Raw genomic sequence first — 17,985 nt, forward strand, 5'->3', positions numbered from 1 at the left:
ACGAAACAGGGTCCAATATTCCTGAGTGTGACTTAGTTACATGGAATTTTTATGCAATTGTGCCTAGATTTCTTTTAAAATTTTAATGATAATTTAAAACTCTAATTTGGTGATTTTTATATGATTTTTGTGATTTGATTTTGATTTAGTAAAGACATATTAGCCAAAAGAAACGAAGGTAGACATCCTTATAAGAATTTAAGCACAGATTAAATTTTCAATATTTTTGACAATTTTTCTTTGATTCCTTTATAATTTCTATATTGTATTGGTTTAAATGAATTTTTTTTTCAAGCTTTCAGAGGATGGACTTCATTTTTTCAAGCTTTCAACTTTTATACACCAAGCATTGACGGTAAGTCTTGTACATGGAACAAATCAAGATAAGAAATTAAGAATATGGTCAATTTTGGTTGGCCTTAGCTTGATTTGTCTAGACATCAATTTTCTCTCTTGCCAAAAGTCCGACTTATTTTAGGTGGAAGTTTCCTTGATTATTACTTGTATACATAATTTCAGGATCATTAAATTGGAATAGGTCCTTTACTATCCTAACCAATTGGAATAGGATGGAATTTCTTCCCATCCATACTAAACGTTGTGTACACTCCAATTTTTTTTTGCATCTCATAATGATACGCTGTGGAAAGGTGTCATCCAAGTCCAACATGATTGAGAATTGTAGTTGAGACTATGGCCCAGAAGCTTTACTATTCAATACTTTGCGAGAAAAATTAAACACTCATTTGATGTAACTGGAGACTATGGAATTTGACACTGTATACATTGGGGTTTGCTCTTGATGTTGTGAAATTGCTATAAGTACTAAAAACTCTAGTTTGATTAGTTAGCAAGTCATGTTTTTTAAGTGTGAAAAGTCTACAATGGAAAACTTTTATGTTCCTACAATAAATGTTTTGGAGAGAAAATTGTTAGCCTCCTCATCCCATTGGGACTCTCCTATTTATACCAAGGAAAAATGGTCCAATATTCTTGAGTGTGACTTAGTTACATGGAATTTTTGTGCAATTGTGCCTAGATTTCTTTTAAAATTTTAATTATAATTTAAAACTCTAATTTGGTGATTTTTATATGATTTTTGTGGTTTGATTTTGATTTAGTAAAGACATATTAGCCAAAAGAAACAAAGTTAGACATCCTTATAAGAAATTAAGCACAGATTAAATTTTCAATATTTTTGACAATTTTTCTTTGATTTCTTTATAATTTCTATATTGTGTTGGTTTAAATGAATCTTTTCTCAAGCTTTCGGAGGATGGACTTTATTTTTTCAAGCTTTCAACTTTTATACACCAAGCATTGACGGTAAGTCTTGTACATGGAACAAATCAAGATAAGAAATTAAGAATACGGTCCATTTTGGTTGGCCTTAGCTTGATTTGTCTAGACATCAATTTTTTCTCTTGCCAAAAGTCCGACTTATTTTAGGTGGAAGTTTCCTTGATTATTACTTGTATATATAATTCCAGGATCATTAAATTGGAATAGGTCCCTTACTGACATAACCAATTGGAATAGGATGAAATTTCTTCCCATCTACACTAAACGTTGTGTACACTCCAAATTTTTTCTACATCTCATAATGATATGATGTGAAAAGGTGTCATCCAAGTCCAACATAATTGAGAGTTGTAGTTGAGACTATGGCCTAGAAGCTTTACTATTCAATACTTTGCGAGAAAAATTAAACACTCATTTGATGTAACTGGAGACTATGGAATTTGACACTGTATACATTGGGGTTTGTTCTTAATGTTGTGAAATTGATGTAGGTATTAAAAACTCTAGTTTGATTAGTTGGCAAGTCATGTTCTTTAAGTGTGAAAAGTCTACAATGGAAAACTTTTATGTTCCTACGATAAATGTTTTGGAGAGAAAATTGTTAGCCCCCTCATCCCATTGGGACACCCCTATTTATACCAAGGAAAAAGGGTACAATATTCTTAAGTGTGACTTAGTTACATGGAATTTTTGTGCAATTGTGCCTAGATTTCTTTTAAAATTTTAATTATAATTTAAAACTCTAATTTGGTGATTTTTATATGATTTTTGTGGTTTGATTTTGATTTAGTAAAGACATATTAGCCAAAAGAAACGAAGGTAGACATCTTTATAAGAATTTAAGCATAGATTAAATTTTTAATATTTTTGACAATTTTTCTTTGATTTCTTTATAATTTCTATATTGTGTTGGCTTAAATAAAAATTTTCTCAAACTTTCAGAGGATAGACTTCATTTTTTCAAGCTTTCAACTTTTATACACCAAGCATTGACGGTAAGTCTTGTACATGGAACAAATCAAGATAAGAAATTAAGAATATGGTCCATTTTGGTTGGCCTTAGCTTGATTTGTCTAGACATCAATTTTCTTTTTTGCCAAAAGTCGGACTTATTTTAGACGGAAGTTTCCTTGATTATTACTTGTATATGTAATTATAGGATCATTAAATTGGAATAGGTCCCTTATTGACCTAACCAATTGGAATAGGATGAAATTTCTTCCCATCCATACTAAACGTTGTGTACACTCCAAATTTTTTCTGCATCTCATAATGATACGTTGTGGAAAGGTGTCATCCAAGTCTAACATGATTGAGAGTTGTAGTTGAGACTATGGCCCAGAAGATTTACTATTCAATACTTTGCGAGAAAAATTAAACACTCATTTGATGTAACTGGAGACTATGGAATTTGACACTGTATACATTGGGGTTTGTTCTTGATGTTGTGAAATTACTGTAGGTATTAAAAACTCTAGTTTGATTAGTTGGCAAGTCATGTTCTTTAAGCGTGAAAAGTCTACAATGGAAAACTTTTATGTTCCTACGATAAATGTTTTGGAGAGAAAATTGTTAGCGTCCTCGTCCCATTGGGACCCCCCTATTTATACCAAGGAAAAAGGGTCCAGTATTCCTGAGTGTGACTTAGTTACATGGAATTTTTGTGCAATTGTGCCTATATTTCTTTTAGAATTTTAATTATAATTTAAAACTCTAATTTGGTGATTTTTATATGATTTTTGTGGTTTGATTTTGATTTAATAAAGACATATTAGCTGAAAGAAACGAATGTAGACATCCTTATAAGAATTTAAGCACATATTAAATTTTTAATATTTTTGACAATTTTTCTCTGATTCCTTTATAATTTCTATATTGTGTTGGTTTAAATGAATTTTTTCTCAAGCTTTCGGAGGATGGACTTCATTTTTTCAAGCTTTCAACTTTTATACACCAAGCATTGACAGTAAGTCTTATACATGGAACAAATCAAGATAAGGAATTAAGAATATGGTCCATTTTGGTTGGCCTTAGCTTGATTTGTCTAAACATCAATTTTTTCTCTTGCCAAAAGTCCGACTTATTTTAGGCGGAAGTTTCCTTGATTATTACTTGTATACATAATTCCAGGATCATTAAATTGGAATAGGTCCCTTACATACCTAACCAATTGGAATAGGATGAAATTTCTTCCCATCCACACTAAACGTTGTGTACACTCCAAATTTTTTCTGCATCTCATAATGATATGTTGTGGAAAGGTGTCATCCAAGTACAACATGATTGAGAGTTGTAGTTGAGACTATGGCCCAGAAGCTTTACTATTCAATATTTTGCAAGAAAAATTAAACGCTCATTTGATGTAACTGGAGACTATGGAATTTGACACTGTATACATTGGGGTTTGTTCTTGATGTTGTGAAATTGCTGTAGGTACTAAAAACTCTAGTTTGATTAGTTGGCAAGTCAGGTTCTTTAAGCGTGAAAGTCTAAAATAGAAAACTTTTATGTTCCTACAATAAATTTTTTTTGGAGAGAAAATTGTTAGCCCCCTCATCCCATTGGGACCCCCCTATTTATACCAAGGAAAAATGGTCCAATATTCCTGAGTGTGACTTAGTTACATGGAAATTTTTTGCAATTGTGCCTAGACTTCTTTTAAAAATTTAATTATAATTTAAAACTCTAATTTGGTAATTTTTATATGATTTTTGTGAAATGAGGATTGCGTGTTTGTACAACATGTCACCCCCAATCAAAAAGGCAAAGGTACTAAGTCAATTTGCATGCTCTCAAGGGGAAAGAAAATTTAACCCAACGAAAAAGGAATTGACTGCAAAGAGCCAAAGACTCCTGCTCCAATTAGAAACATGGTGACATTCTTCAGTTCTAAGTTTCAAATGAAAATTAGTGTTACGAACAATAAATTGTAGATTTTCCTGAGATCTTTAATTTTTAAGTTTTAGACTCTCTCATTCTCCACATTTCATCTTTGTATTATGTTTGTTTTGCTTCTTTTTACATTGCTTGATTTACATTCCCTTTTGTTCGATTATTGATCTGGGAGACTTTACGGTTTTGAGCTCAATTGATTTGGTTTCCAGGGAAAATGTTTGTAGTGTTTTTGCCTTTTTGGTGTGTGTGTCTCTTTGTTTATAAATTTCCAGATTTTTAGTAAATGGCATTCTTATCCACCGAAAAATGAATTGACTGCAAAGACTCCTGCTCCTAGTCATATATCAATCTCTATCTCACATCTTTATCTCTTCGCTTCCAATTTTCCAATTCGGTTTGATATATCTCTGTACAAATGCAAAACCTTTCAATTATTTTTTTATTAGTCTTTTTAAATTAATAATGCCACTGTTGGTAATTTTATTGGTAAATATGTTAGTATATTTAGTGATTTGATAACTAGTAGTTGAATTCTAGTTTATTAAATCGGTTTATAATTAGCAATTAAGAATCTTCTTGGTAAAGAAGACTACTCAACTGATAAGGAAAGATTTCCTTCTTCTGTTAAGGGAAAGATCATCAACAACAACTTATATTATTACTAGAGAAGCTTAAACCAGATAATAATATAATTTTTCCAGCAATTAGAAAATGATGACATTCTTCAGTTCAAAGTTCCAGATGAAAATTAGTGTTACGTACTAGACTGAATAGAATAGATTTGAGTAATGGTTGTGTCTAAGCATTATTTCATATACATCCTTGATTAATAATTTAATACTATATTTTTATTATGCAACCACTAAGACGGAACGCATAAATAATTATTTTTAAAATGTTGCAATTTATGAAACATTACATGGCACTAGAATTATTGGGCAGGAAATGGAGTAAAATTACTTTAGTTGTCTAGCCTAATTACGTAGGCATAGAGAGAGTGAACGGTGAATGAATAACAACGAAGACGAAGACTTGGTACGTTGTTGTGTTGTCCAAAAAGTAAGAGAATGAAAGCTCATTGTTTTCTCAATCCCACTTTAATTTTCTGGAAAGCTGAAGGCTTGTGGAAACTGAAACTATGGAAACTTCATGGAAGAAGACCTCTCAATCTCTACATGAATGATAATTATTAAATTTGCATGAATTTCATATTACTATACCCAAAGAAGTCGACATTTAAAATACGTACAGTGCGTGTTAAAATAATCTAATAACTACATATATTGTTTATTATTATTATTTTTTTGATAAGTTAGTAATTGGAGTGGTGGGATTTGTATCATATATGTCTTTATTATAAATCGGCTCTTAGCAATCCTATTAAAGTTATGGCTCTTTTTTCAAGGTGTAATATTTTGGTGTTGCAGGCTAGATGTTTGAAATTGGTTAAACTCTTAAAAGTTACTATGAGTTTTTAGTGGAGTTTGTGATAAACCTTTGTGTTAGAACCTCTTTTCATTTCCCTTGTGTATATGTGTTTGTTTCTTAAAAAAGAAAAAGAATCTCCTTGTTAAAGAAGACTACTCAACTCATGATAAGGAAAGATTTCCTTCTTCTGTTAAAGGAAAGATCATCAACAACAACATATATTATCACTAGAGAAGCTTAAACAGTTAAACTAGATAATAATATATTTTTTCGGCTATTATATAGAAACATGGTGACATTCTTTAGTTCAAAGTTTCAAATGAAAATTAGTGTTATGTACTAGATTGAATAGATTTGAGTAATGGTTTTGTCGAAGCATTATTTCATATACATTCTTGATTAATACTATATTTTTTATTATGTACCCATTAAAATGGAACACATAAATAATTATTTAAAAATAGTTGTAAGTTATGATACATTTCGTGGCACTAGAATTATTGGGCAGGAAATGGAGTAAAATTACTCTAGCTAGTTGTCTAGTCTTATGTGTATAGAGAGTGAAGGGTGATTGAATAAAGACGAAAGACAAAGACTTGGACAATTATTGTGTTGTCCAAAAAGTAAGAATATGAAAGCTCATTATTTTGTCATTCTCACTTTAATTTTCTAGATAGCTGAAGACTTGTGGTCGTGTGGAAAGACTGCACCCCTGGAAACTTCATGGAAGAAGACCTTTCAATCTGTGCATGAATGATAATTATTAAATTTGTATGAATTTCATTTTCATACTATTGTGCTTAAAGACCTTTCAATCCACTTGAGTTATAACTTATAAGGCTCTTAGCAATATTATTAAAGTTATAATTCTTTTTTCAAGTTGTAATATTTTGGTTTAGTAGGCTCAATGTTTGAAATTGGTTTTTGCTAAATTTTTTTTCTCCTTTATTTTCAATTCCTTTTATTAAAAAAAATGTAGACAAGTTTCCTTTTATTAAAAAAAATGTATGACAAATTTACTGCAATGTGCAACATTTCCAGGAATCACTCATAAGTTTTTAGATTCTTTATTTTCTTCTTCTCAAAAAAAGAAAAAAAAATCTCTATTTGCATGTGTTGACTCAACTTTGTTTCCTTTCTTTTTTTTTTCATATATAATTACTCCCATCAAGTGCTCCTCATCTCTTACCAACTAACATTCCCATTTCAACTCATCTTTTTTCTTTCTCATTCAAATATTCACAACCTTTTGCTCTTATATTGCAATGACTTTTCCTACCAACAAAGGAGACAAATATCGTTTAACTAATCAAATAGTTAAAAGGATTCCCACTTACAAAAGTAAAGACTTTAGAGATGAGAAAAAATAATTTGTGCGCTTGTGAAACCAAACTTTATAGACTGAAGTTTAAATACAATTACATGTTTAAGTCCACTTTATTTTTTAAGCAAATGCTCTAAAGTTTTCACAAAATTTTTCCTTCTCTTTTTAGTATTTGTGTATTTAAGAAAGAAATCTTACTTTTTGAATAAAAAAATAAATATTATTTAAGTAATATTTATGTATAAAAATGTCTACTTATTATGTTGGTAGCATTATCATGTGCCTTTACACGTCCACACTAAATGATGTTGGTAGCATTATCATGTGCCTTTACACCTCCACACTAAATGAAGTTTTTTTTTTTTTCAATGTCATTGGTAAAGATCTATCAATAATTTTTTTTAAAAAAAATTATAATACTTTTGAAAATTTTTTTTTAAGAAGAAGATACTTGCATTTAAAGAAAAAGCAAAAAACTAGCCAAAATCAGCTACAAGAATAGAGTTAGGGTCTGTTTGGATTGAGCTTATTTTTGCTGAAATTGAAAACTGAAACTGAAAGCACTGTAGCAAAATATTTTTTAAATGTGTGAATAATGCCATGTGACCTATTTTTAATGAAAAAGTTGTTGAAAAGTGGAATTTGTGGGTCTGTGAATAGTGTACAGATCACTGTTCACAGTGAAAAGTCAACATTTGCGTTTACTGTTCATGCAACAATGCATGAACAGTAACCGCATCACTCTGAAACGCGTGAAAACACAAAAAAAAAAAAAGGGGGAAGAAGGACGCGTTTACTGTAGCGTGGGTCCCATGCCCAAAACACAAACGTTGAACGCAGGAAAACGTCCAAACCAAACGGGCACTTAATTGGTGGTGGAGCATCCTAAGCTTTTGGAAAATATTTAAAAGATGATTTGAGCAATGTATCGTTTAACTAATTAAACAATTAAAAAGAACACACACTTTAATTTCGAAAAAAAGAGAAAGGTTGCACAATTCAGAAGAATATCTATGACTAGGCGGAATTTGCAGCCGAGGTATCATCTCCATAAAAAACCCGATTGATCAATCTCAATGGTTGAAATCACAGCTTGATAGATCCTGTTTTTCATAGAGATATGATGCCTGGTCTATTTTGCAAAAGTTATTGTTATTATTATCCGTAATATTATATTATTTTTTAATATACAATAAAGTATATCTTTCCTTAAATAAATAAATAAACTGAACGAAGAATAAAAAAATAAAGCTGAAAGAAAAGTAGTAGAAGACTTGGGTTGACTTGGTAGCAATATATAAATGTTCATAATATTCATCCTATCCCACACGCCGCACTCACCTATATTCACTCTTTTGCTTCCTTGAAGGCTGAAGGGTATCATCTCATCTCATCAAAATGGGTTTAACTTTGAAGTATCAACTCTTCTTCTTCTTCTTCTGTCTACTCTCCTTCCTCTTTCCATCCTCTTTTTCTTCTTCCCTGTCTTCAAGGTCACAATGCTCTGCTCTACTCCATTTTAGTAACTCCCTTTCTCTTGACAGATCCGCTTCTCCTTCTCTTGATACAACCGATTTATCTTCTTTTTATGATTCTGATTATAGATCAAATACTCAAATGTGTGATAATTCGTATCCAAAGACAGCCTCTTGGAAGGAGGATAAGGACTGCTGTAGTTGGGATGGTGTCGAGTGTGACAATGCGACACGCCATGTTATTGGTCTTGACCTTAGTTGCAGTTGGCTTTATGGCTCCATTCATTCCAACAGTTCCCTCTTCCTTCTTCGCCATCTCAGGTCCTTGAATCTTGCTGGTAATTTCTTCAATCACTCCCTAATTTCATCTGAGTTTGGTAACTTTGAGACTTTGACTCATCTTAACCTCTCTCATTCCGGTTTTTCTGGCAAAATCCCATATGAAATCTCCCAGTTGTCTTCCCTTGTTTCACTCGATCTTTCTTACAATTATCCATTAATCATCGAAACACCGGTCTGGAAAAGAGTCGTTGATAACCTAACTCTGTTAAGGGAACTTCTTCTGGATTGGACATATATGTCCTCAATTAGACCTATTTCTTTGATGAATCTATCCTCCTCTTTGACAACTCTTAGTCTCCATGAGTGTGACTTGCGGGGAAAACTCGAAAATAACATCCTCTGCCTTCAGAGTATACAAACCCTTGATCTAGGGCTTAATTTCAATCTTGAGGGTTCTCTTCCAAACTCTAATTGCAATAGCAGTAGTTCCCTAACGTTCTTAGATCTCTCTGTGACGAGTTTTTCAGGAGAATTACCTGATTCTATCGGCAGTCTAAAGTCCTTGAAGCATTTGAATCTCTGTCTTTGCAATTTTACTGGTTCAATTCCAACCTCGCTAGGAAGTCTCACTCAAATTACTCATCTGATTCTATATTTCAACAATTTTACTGGGCCAGTTCCAACATTACTTTGGAATCTCACTCAAATGACTTATTTGGATCTGGGATGGAATAGTTTCACCGGTGAGATTCTATTACCACTTTTAAATTTTAGGTGTTCTTGGCATACGCATAAACGAACAATTTCTAATTATTGGTGAATATTTCAACAGGTTTGCTGCCATTGTCACTATTGAACTTGCCAAATCTCTCAAGTTTATTCCTTGACAACAATCAACTTGTTGGTCCTCTTCCTAGTCACGTAAGTGGTTTGAATCTAATTAATCTCTTTTTAAGTTCAAATTCCCTAAATGGAACACTGCCATCTTGGTTGTTCAATTTGCCATCTTTGGAGATGTTAAGCCTTAGTGATAATGAATTTATTGGTGAGATTGGTGAATTCAAGTCCGATTCATTAAGGTATCTTGATTTGGATTATAATAAGCTACATGGCTCTATACCTAGGTCAATATCTAGACTTGTAAACCTTACTATTCTATATCTCTCATCAAATAAATGGAGTACTATGTTGGAGTTTGAAATGTTTTCAAAGCTCAAAAATCTCCAATATCTTGATTTATCACATAACTTACTTAGCATCAACAATGTAACTTTTACCTTGCCCAATCTTCGGTACTTGAACTTGTCTTTTTCCAACATTAGTGAATTCCCAATTTTCTTAAGAACAGCAACAAATTTAGAATCCTTAGACCTTTCCAATAACAGAATTTATGGTCAAGTTCCAAGATGGTTGGGGGATGTGGGGAGAAATTCATTATATCATGTTGATCTTCGGGCCAACTTGCTTCAAGGACCATTTCCCACATTAAATTTTCTTAACCTTCGATATTTCTTTGTCTCCAATAATAGTTTAACTGGAGAAATCCCCTTTTTAATTTGTAATGCAAGTTCCCTTCAAGTTCTAGATTTGTCTCATAACAACTTAAGTGGCATGATCCCTAAGTGTATGGTACACTCTAATGTCCTCTCAGTGTTGGATTTGCGAATGAATAACTTTCGTGGTACCATCCCAGCCACATTTGCTAAGGGAAATAATTTTAGGAATATTAACTTTAATGGCAATCAATTGGAAGGGCAATTGCCACGATCTTTAGCAAATTGTAGGAAATTGGAAGTTCTAGATCTTGGAAACAATAAGATAAATGGAACCTTCCCTTATTGGTTGGAAAGTCTTCCCAAATTGCGGGTTCTTGTCATAAGATCAAATAGATTTAAAGGTCGTATATTTTGCAATCCTAAAACCAAATTTCCTTTCCCAAAGTTGCGAATCATAGACATCTCCAACAATCAGTTTAATGGTTCTTTGCCAATAAAATATTTCAAATATTTGAAAGCCATGACGAATGTGGATGAAAGTGAAGTTGGATTGAAATATATGGGAGAAGATTATTATCGGGATTCTTTGAATGTGATGATGAAAGGGTTGTATATTGAGTTGGAGGGAATCCTAACTGTCTTCACAACCATTGATTTTTCAAACAATAGATTCATAGGAGAGATGCCGAAGATACTTGGAAGGCTTAAATCACTCAAGGGGCTCAACTTTTCCCACAATAACCTTACAGGTTATATTCCTTCATCGTTTGAAAATTTGACCAATCTTGAATGGTTAGATCTCTCTTTCAACAAGCTCAGCGGGGAGATTCCCATGCAATTGGCAGAGCTGCCATGGCTTGAAGTTTTAGATCTATCACATAACCAACTGACAGGACGTATACCTTTAGGAAGGCAGTTCAATACATTTGATAATGATTCATACATGGAAAATTTGGGATTATGTGGATTTCCATTGTCAAGAACATGCAACAACGAGACAAAGCAACCAACACCATCAACCTTACAAAAAGAAGACAGTTTAGAGCCTGAAAATGGGTTTGGTTGGCAAGCTGTATTGATAGGTTATGGTTGTGGAGTGATATTTGGAATATTGATGGGATATCTTATGTTTAAGTTTGGAAAACCAAAGTGGATTGTGAGGATGGTCATATTAGAGCAACATATCATGCTCAGAAGGCTGAAGAATAATGCCTATAGACGTGGTGGAAGAAAATAACTGGTCAAAACAATTTGTGGGTAGTTTTGCTATAAACAAACTACGAATCAAACTCAAACAACAAAGCCCAGTAGAAAAAAGCGAAGCTCTCCAACTCCTTCCATGTGTCAAAATTGGGATGAAGCTTCTCATTCTACTCGCTATCTTCATCATCCTTGGTTCACTGTCTTCATTTTTCAAACAATGAAAACAACACATAGGTGATGAGGAGAATATCACCCTGCTTTCACGGTCCCCCAGGCCACAGAACACCATTCTTTGCCAAGGTATTCTCCTTCTTTACTTACATCTTTGGGTGCCTTTGTCACTTTCTTCTCTCTCTCTTTAAACACAAAGGCTCATTCACGCTGCTGAGCTTTGTAATTATTATTTATAAAATAAGTATTTGATTTGTTTTATTTATTTTTTTAAGGCAGCTGGTTGGTGTTGTCACTCACTGTTGAAATAATTGGTAGGTCCAAGATTCCTTTCTGCCTTGCATTCTGGTTTTCAGTTATTATAATAATACCTGTATTTTATTGATTTGATTTGTTTTCTTTGGTTGCTTAGTTTCTACTTTTCTTAGCATCTAATGTCAGAATGCTTGGTAACATGCAAGGTTGGTGCCTCTAATGTTTCTGAACATATCAATAACCTTTGTGCTCTTGAATAGTTCAAGACCTCCGTATATAGACAGTAAGGATTCATTCTCTCTTTCTCATTTTTATTGTTGGGTTTGGTATCATATCCTTATATATTTCATTTTTTTTTCATGTCCATTTTTTGATTCTTTGGTGAATGCATTTCTTAATATTATAATGTTGTGGAATTTATGATGGTTTTTAATTATACAATTGCTATCTATGCTGAATGTGAGTATTGTAAGTTTTCGACTAAAAAATGAAACATGTGAATTCAATTTGATTGAAGATTCCAGATGATTTTGAGATTATATACAGAAATTGGGCAAGCAGTAAGTCATCTTTTAGGCGTAAACTTGATATGATTTCTTCTCTTATTTGCGATCTTCAAGTTTTGATATACGAATGTGGAGTGAAGGTATGTATATAGTATCTCACTTTATTCTTTTTGTTGTTGTTTTGGTTGAATAGTTTCACTATATTCGATTATAGAGGAAACTTTCCTGGTTTCATTTGTCTTTTTTTCTTTTTTTCTTTTTTTCTTTTTTTTTTTTTTTTTTTTTTTTTTAATTCCTTTTCCCTTTTAGCAACAGTTGCTATGCAAAAGGTTCGTTTTCTTCCATGTTTGATTTGAAGGTGTAGCCCCATTTTCCCTTGTAATTAATGTATAAAAAGATCTATGCCCTAACCATGTTGTGGTAGGAGGTAGTGAGATTAATCACATTTAGAAGAAGCTGCTAAACTTTATTCAATCTACTTATCTCTGCAAATCAGCTTAGGAGCAAATCAAGACCAAATGTTCTGAAATGAAGTTGTGGAAATAAATCCCGCATTCATATGGTATTCCTAGCATTCCATTAGTTGCTGACTTGCTTTCAGAAATAGACTTTACACTCAAGACAAGCTGTTAAAATGGGGTTGTCAAGGTGACGTATTGTGTCTTCTACAAGACCTGTCTTGAGAATGGGGATCACTTCTTTGAGTATAATTTTCCAAAGAGGTTATGGGAGCAAGTTAAGTCATGATGTCTAATAAAATCCATGGTAAATTTTTTTAAAATAGTTAGGTGGGGAAAAGAAAACTGGAAGGTAAATGTTTTAAAAGCAATATAAGCAAACTTGCTTGGTCTGTAGTGGGCTATTATTTTTGCTTAAAAGAAATGCTTGTGTATTTATCAGCAATGTCAAGTTTGAGGAGGCATAAAGGCCTGGTTTGAGTTTTTTAAGAGAGAAAAAATCTTTCATAGTGAATACTCATGTTGTTTTCTTTTTTTTGGGGGGGGGGGGGGGGGGGGGGGGGTTGCGTTGGGATGTCCATTTATTTGATTTGCTGATAGCCATAATTGAGTGTTTTAGTTTGATGCTTTGTAAGTTTAGTTGCAGCTCTATTTAGTTTTGTGCTTGTTCTGTAAGTTTGATTCTTTTTAAGTTTAGATGCGGCTTCATGTTTTGTGTCTTCTGCTGGTGTTTGCTTACTTTATGGTTTGTTTCATTGATAAATTCATTCATTCATCCCTTTCTATTTTTTCTTAGAGAAATATATTTTCCAAGCTGTTAAAATGATCAAGGTGACATCTTATGTGTCCCCTGCAGGAGCTACCTTTGAGAGTAGGTATTATCAGTTGTTGTTCAAGCGTCCTTTATCAAAGAGTCTATGAGAGAAAGTTAAGTGTAATAAAATCCCAGGTATATAGCTTGCATAAGTAGTTCTGTAGGATATGGATAGGTTGAAGGGTAAAAGTTTTAAAAGAACCACATGCAAACTTGCTTAATCTGCAGTACTTTATTAAATTTGGCTTCAAAGAAATGTTGTTGTATTTAGCGGCAATGTCAAGTCTGAGGAGGCTATCTTGCTTTTGATCAGAAGAGACAATGCTGAGGTTGAGTTTGTGAAGAGAGTGCAAAATTTGTTGGTGAATAGTTCTAGGGGTTTTAGTTTGATTATTTTTAAGTATGGTTCCAGTTGCTATTTAGTTTGCTGATTGCTCTATTTAGGTGTTGTAGCTTTTAGCTGCTGGTGTTTTGTTGTTTGTATAGTTTGTTATTTTAAAAAATTCATTCCTTCGAAGAAGAAAAAGTTTCAATTATCTATGATTCTCCTTGACCATTTTTTTTACTTATTTTCTACCTCGCCAAAAAAACTATGAAAATAACATGCGTTGTAACCTAAATTCCATTGTAGTCAAACTCTAATGTTCTCACTAAAGTAACTCTTTTTTTTGGACAAACTACACTTTTGGTCCTCTGATAATGTGTTTGTTTTCGTCCCTACACATTTAATTGTATCAATTTTGTTCCTCAACTTTCAAATGAAGTCAACTTTTGAGGATACATTTGACATGATTTTGAAAGTTGAACGATGAAATTGTCACAATTAATAGTTCAAGAACCTTTATTTTAAAATTTGAAGGACAAAAGTAACACAATTAAATGTATAGGGACAAAATTTGGCCAACACTTTTTTATTGATTGCATTGCTCCCATGGTTACTGTTTTTCACCAGTTACCATCTTTTCTTTTGTGATTTTTTTATCTAATTTCTAGATTTGGATAAAAAGTGCAAGATGCTGCAACTCTTGAGAAATGTCTTGTAACAATCAAAGTTCATATCCTTTGCTTGTTAAAAGACAGAGGTGTTTGAGATTTCTATATGCTGTGAAAGTGTGTGTGTGTATTTATATATATCTTTTATTTTTTTTGGAGAGTCAATTTTTTGGTCTTTTTTTATAGTCTGTTTATATATATATATATATATATATATATATATTTATATATAGTCTATTGTTATGATATTAAATTTAATGTTGAAGCAAATTTATGTGTTTCAGGTTCAACTCATAGAGACCAAAATGCTTTAGATATATCAAGGCTAGCTGGATCATATAATGCTCAATGTGGTAAAATCTGGAAAGGTCGTGTTAATCTAAAGGTTTGCCTTTGCTGTTTCATTTTTCTTTTTAGTTTGTTTGAAGTGTTCATGAGAGTTTAAAACCTTTGAGGCAATACCATAGAGATGTTTTGTGGATCTTCTGCTTTATTGATGTTTTAGTGAATATCCATGAATGGGAGGATCAACACTAAGATTACGTACTCTGCTTGAAAATCTTTTAAACCAAATATTCCTTTCCATTCAATAGTAACCAAATACCTTTATTTTTTTGGTGCCTAGTTTCAGCTTGAACACTTACAGGGACATGTTGGATTGTAAGGCAAAAAGTAAGCTCCTCTGCTATGGCATGTACTAAAATTTTATTATTAGCTTTCATTTATGATTAGGAATTTAATTCTTTATGTAAAAAATAATTGTTTCGATTCTTTATTTGGCTCTTTGTTTGACTAAGAATGTGGAGCTGCAATTACAACAGACTATACTTATGTCAAAGTCATTCAAGATGTTACTCTGCTACTGCTAATAGGGTAGGTAACTCATTTTGGTTATGTTCAGAAAATTATCTTTGGAAGTGCTCCTAGATTTTGAAGTGCTAAATATAAGTGCAATTTTTGAATTCAAACATCAAGACAACAATTTGATTGATTAATCCAAAGATGATATTTGGTCTTCTTGATGTGTCAACCAATCATATTAATAGATTTTTTAATATTCCATTGTTTTGGATAAGAGAAGAAATAATAGGATTGAATTGGAAAATGGAAAGATTTGTACAAGTAACTTACGGGCTTAACCTAATGGAAAAAAATATTTAGAACATAAGATCTGTGCTACGTCTTGTACATGTGCTTTACCTTAGTTTTCTAGGCCAAAAAATAGATAGGTGTTTGTTGAGATTTTGGTTTTGTAGAGTTTATGATATTCCATTATTTTGGGTCTAATAGTTCCATGTTATGTCTTACTAGGAAAAGAGCCGGGCATAATAAGTTTCGTCATAAGACTACTCATGCAGCTTGTTGCTGCAAATTTGGGAGTGGTTGCGAAAGGAAGATGATTTGCAGTTGAAATAATTGGGATTACTATTAGTTTGATCATAAGTCTACTCAAGTAGCAAAATCAATTAGTTTTGAATGTTTACATGTTCTAAACAGTTGAAAGTATTATTCAAGTTTATGTTTTGTATGTATTGGGAAACATTTTAATTTAAGGCAAAGTCATAGATCTATATATCTGGCTTATTTGATTTGTTTTAACTTGTACTGGAAAGCACATGACATATCTGATGATTGATTACGAATGGACCATGTATTTGTGTACATATTTATTTGAATTTGTATTAGCTCCTGTTTAAGTATTTTTTTGGTAAGATAACTGTTATTGTAAAAAGACTACTCCATGTATAACGGACAGAGACTAGAATTCAAAAGAACAAATTTTGTACAAAGAGTCAACAATTCTATAAAATCAGGAAGTGAACTAGATCCTGTTTAATTATTCAAGTTGTAATTTTTGTTGTTTGCTTATTTCCTACTTTACTGAATTGGTTTATGTTCCTTTTCTCTTCCCCTTCTTCCTTCTGATTTTTTATTCATTAGAACGAGAATGAGAATAGAAGTTTTTATCATCTTATTTTAACATCATATATTGTTTTATCTAATGAAGGGATCAACCTCTCATATTCATTTGAATATGCTTCTATTGTTCCTGTATGTTATAGCAATTACATGCTTTAGCTTACAAAACAGCCCATTTTTCCCTGTACCTTTGAACTTGCCAGCAAACACCCCTAAGCCTTTGATATGACCTTCCTACGTATCCAGTGTATGGTCTATATGGGTTCAATTTGGTATGGCTTCTTTTTGAAACGGATGTGGAGAACTATCAAAAAGCTTTAGCTCTAAACTAAAATAAGTTAATGTTTGACATAGTTAAATGTATGTTAATATTGAATATTTTTCTCTTTCTTTCCTTCTTAGACATGAATATAAACTCTATTCTAGTACACGCATTTCAAGGTAAAGCAACTATACAATCTATTAAACTTCCCAATAGGGAAAAGGAAAACCCAATAACTATTTTGATACAAAGAAATGCAATGGGAAATGTTCTCATGGAAGCTCAAAGGCTTGTGGGAAATGGGAAACATTTCCTACCAACCTGTTTGGGGGAAATTATACACATTAGAAGGTTTTGTGATTTTATTGATCAAGCAACAGCACAATGGAATTGTGCATTGGTGAGGAATTTGTATGCACCTCATGTAACCATCTCTATTGTTAAGAAGCCTCCTAGGTTGGAAATTTGAGATACGCTTATTTTGCCCCGTGAATTTGTTTGTTTCTTTATTATTTTGTCTGTCTAACAATGTCATACATGTAGAGCGCTTTTATCTCCAACTACCCATGATGAACAAAATATATGTAAAGATGTGCTTCTTTTCAAATTTTTGTCTTTTATGAGTTAAAGTTTATTGTTACGTAGTTAACTTTCTATAATTCTTCTATATTACTATTGAAGTGATTTTTCCTGTTTTGGTATGGATTTTTCGTTGGTTCAAAATACCCTTCCGTCCTAGGGTTAAGTAAAGACAAAACTATAGGATAACCCGGTAAAAATATATCTCTGACTCTCATGTACAACATTGCCTTTAAAATAGAACCACTTTCCCATTGGTTTTCAATTTCAATCTAAATTTCAATTTTATTAGATCAACAAAGCCTATTGTTACGTAGTTAACTTTTTACAATTTTTTTATACTACTATTTAAAGGGGTTTCTTCTGTTGTGGTATGAACTTTTTGTTGGTTCAAAATACCCTTCCACCCCTAAGGTTAAGTAGAGACAAAACTATAGGACAATCCAGTAAAAATACATCTCTAACTTCCTTGTCCAACATTGCCTCCACTTTCTCGTTGGTTTTCAATTTCAATTTGGATTTCAATTTTATTCGATTAACAATTTTTTTTTTTACAATTTGTTTAGTGGAGGATTCCACTACTAAAATAATAATAATAATAATAATAGCCCACAAACCACAA

General features: G+C 32.3%; 1 protein-coding gene across 18 annotated transcripts in view; it reads left to right on the plus strand.

Moving 5' to 3' along the window:
* The first annotated feature begins 8,249 nt into the window (after positions 1-8,249).
* LOC126694700 (receptor-like protein 7) overlaps positions 8,250-17,985 on the plus strand; it is a 97,628-nt gene continuing 87,892 nt past the window's right edge. For 3 of the 18 annotated variants that reach the window (XM_050391137.1, XM_050391135.1, XM_050391138.1), the window contains exons 1-2: positions 8,255-9,449; positions 9,539-10,206. In XM_050391137.1, the coding sequence (XP_050247094.1) occupies positions 8,348-9,449; positions 9,539-10,206 (1,770 nt within the window). In that variant the 5' untranslated portion in view covers positions 8,255-8,347. Of the gene's footprint in view, positions 9,450-9,538; positions 11,706-11,851; positions 11,891-12,037; positions 12,115-13,651; positions 14,099-14,886; positions 14,988-15,227; positions 15,275-15,399; positions 15,476-15,913; positions 16,293-17,985 lie in introns of those variants that run through there. The other 15 variants (XM_050391150.1, XM_050391151.1, XM_050391140.1 and 12 more) reach the window with 14 other exon arrangements.

Source organism: Quercus robur, chromosome 8, assembly GCF_932294415.1.
Source record: "Quercus robur chromosome 8, dhQueRobu3.1, whole genome shotgun sequence".
Lineage (NCBI taxonomy): Eukaryota > Viridiplantae > Streptophyta > Magnoliopsida > Fagales > Fagaceae > Quercus > Quercus robur.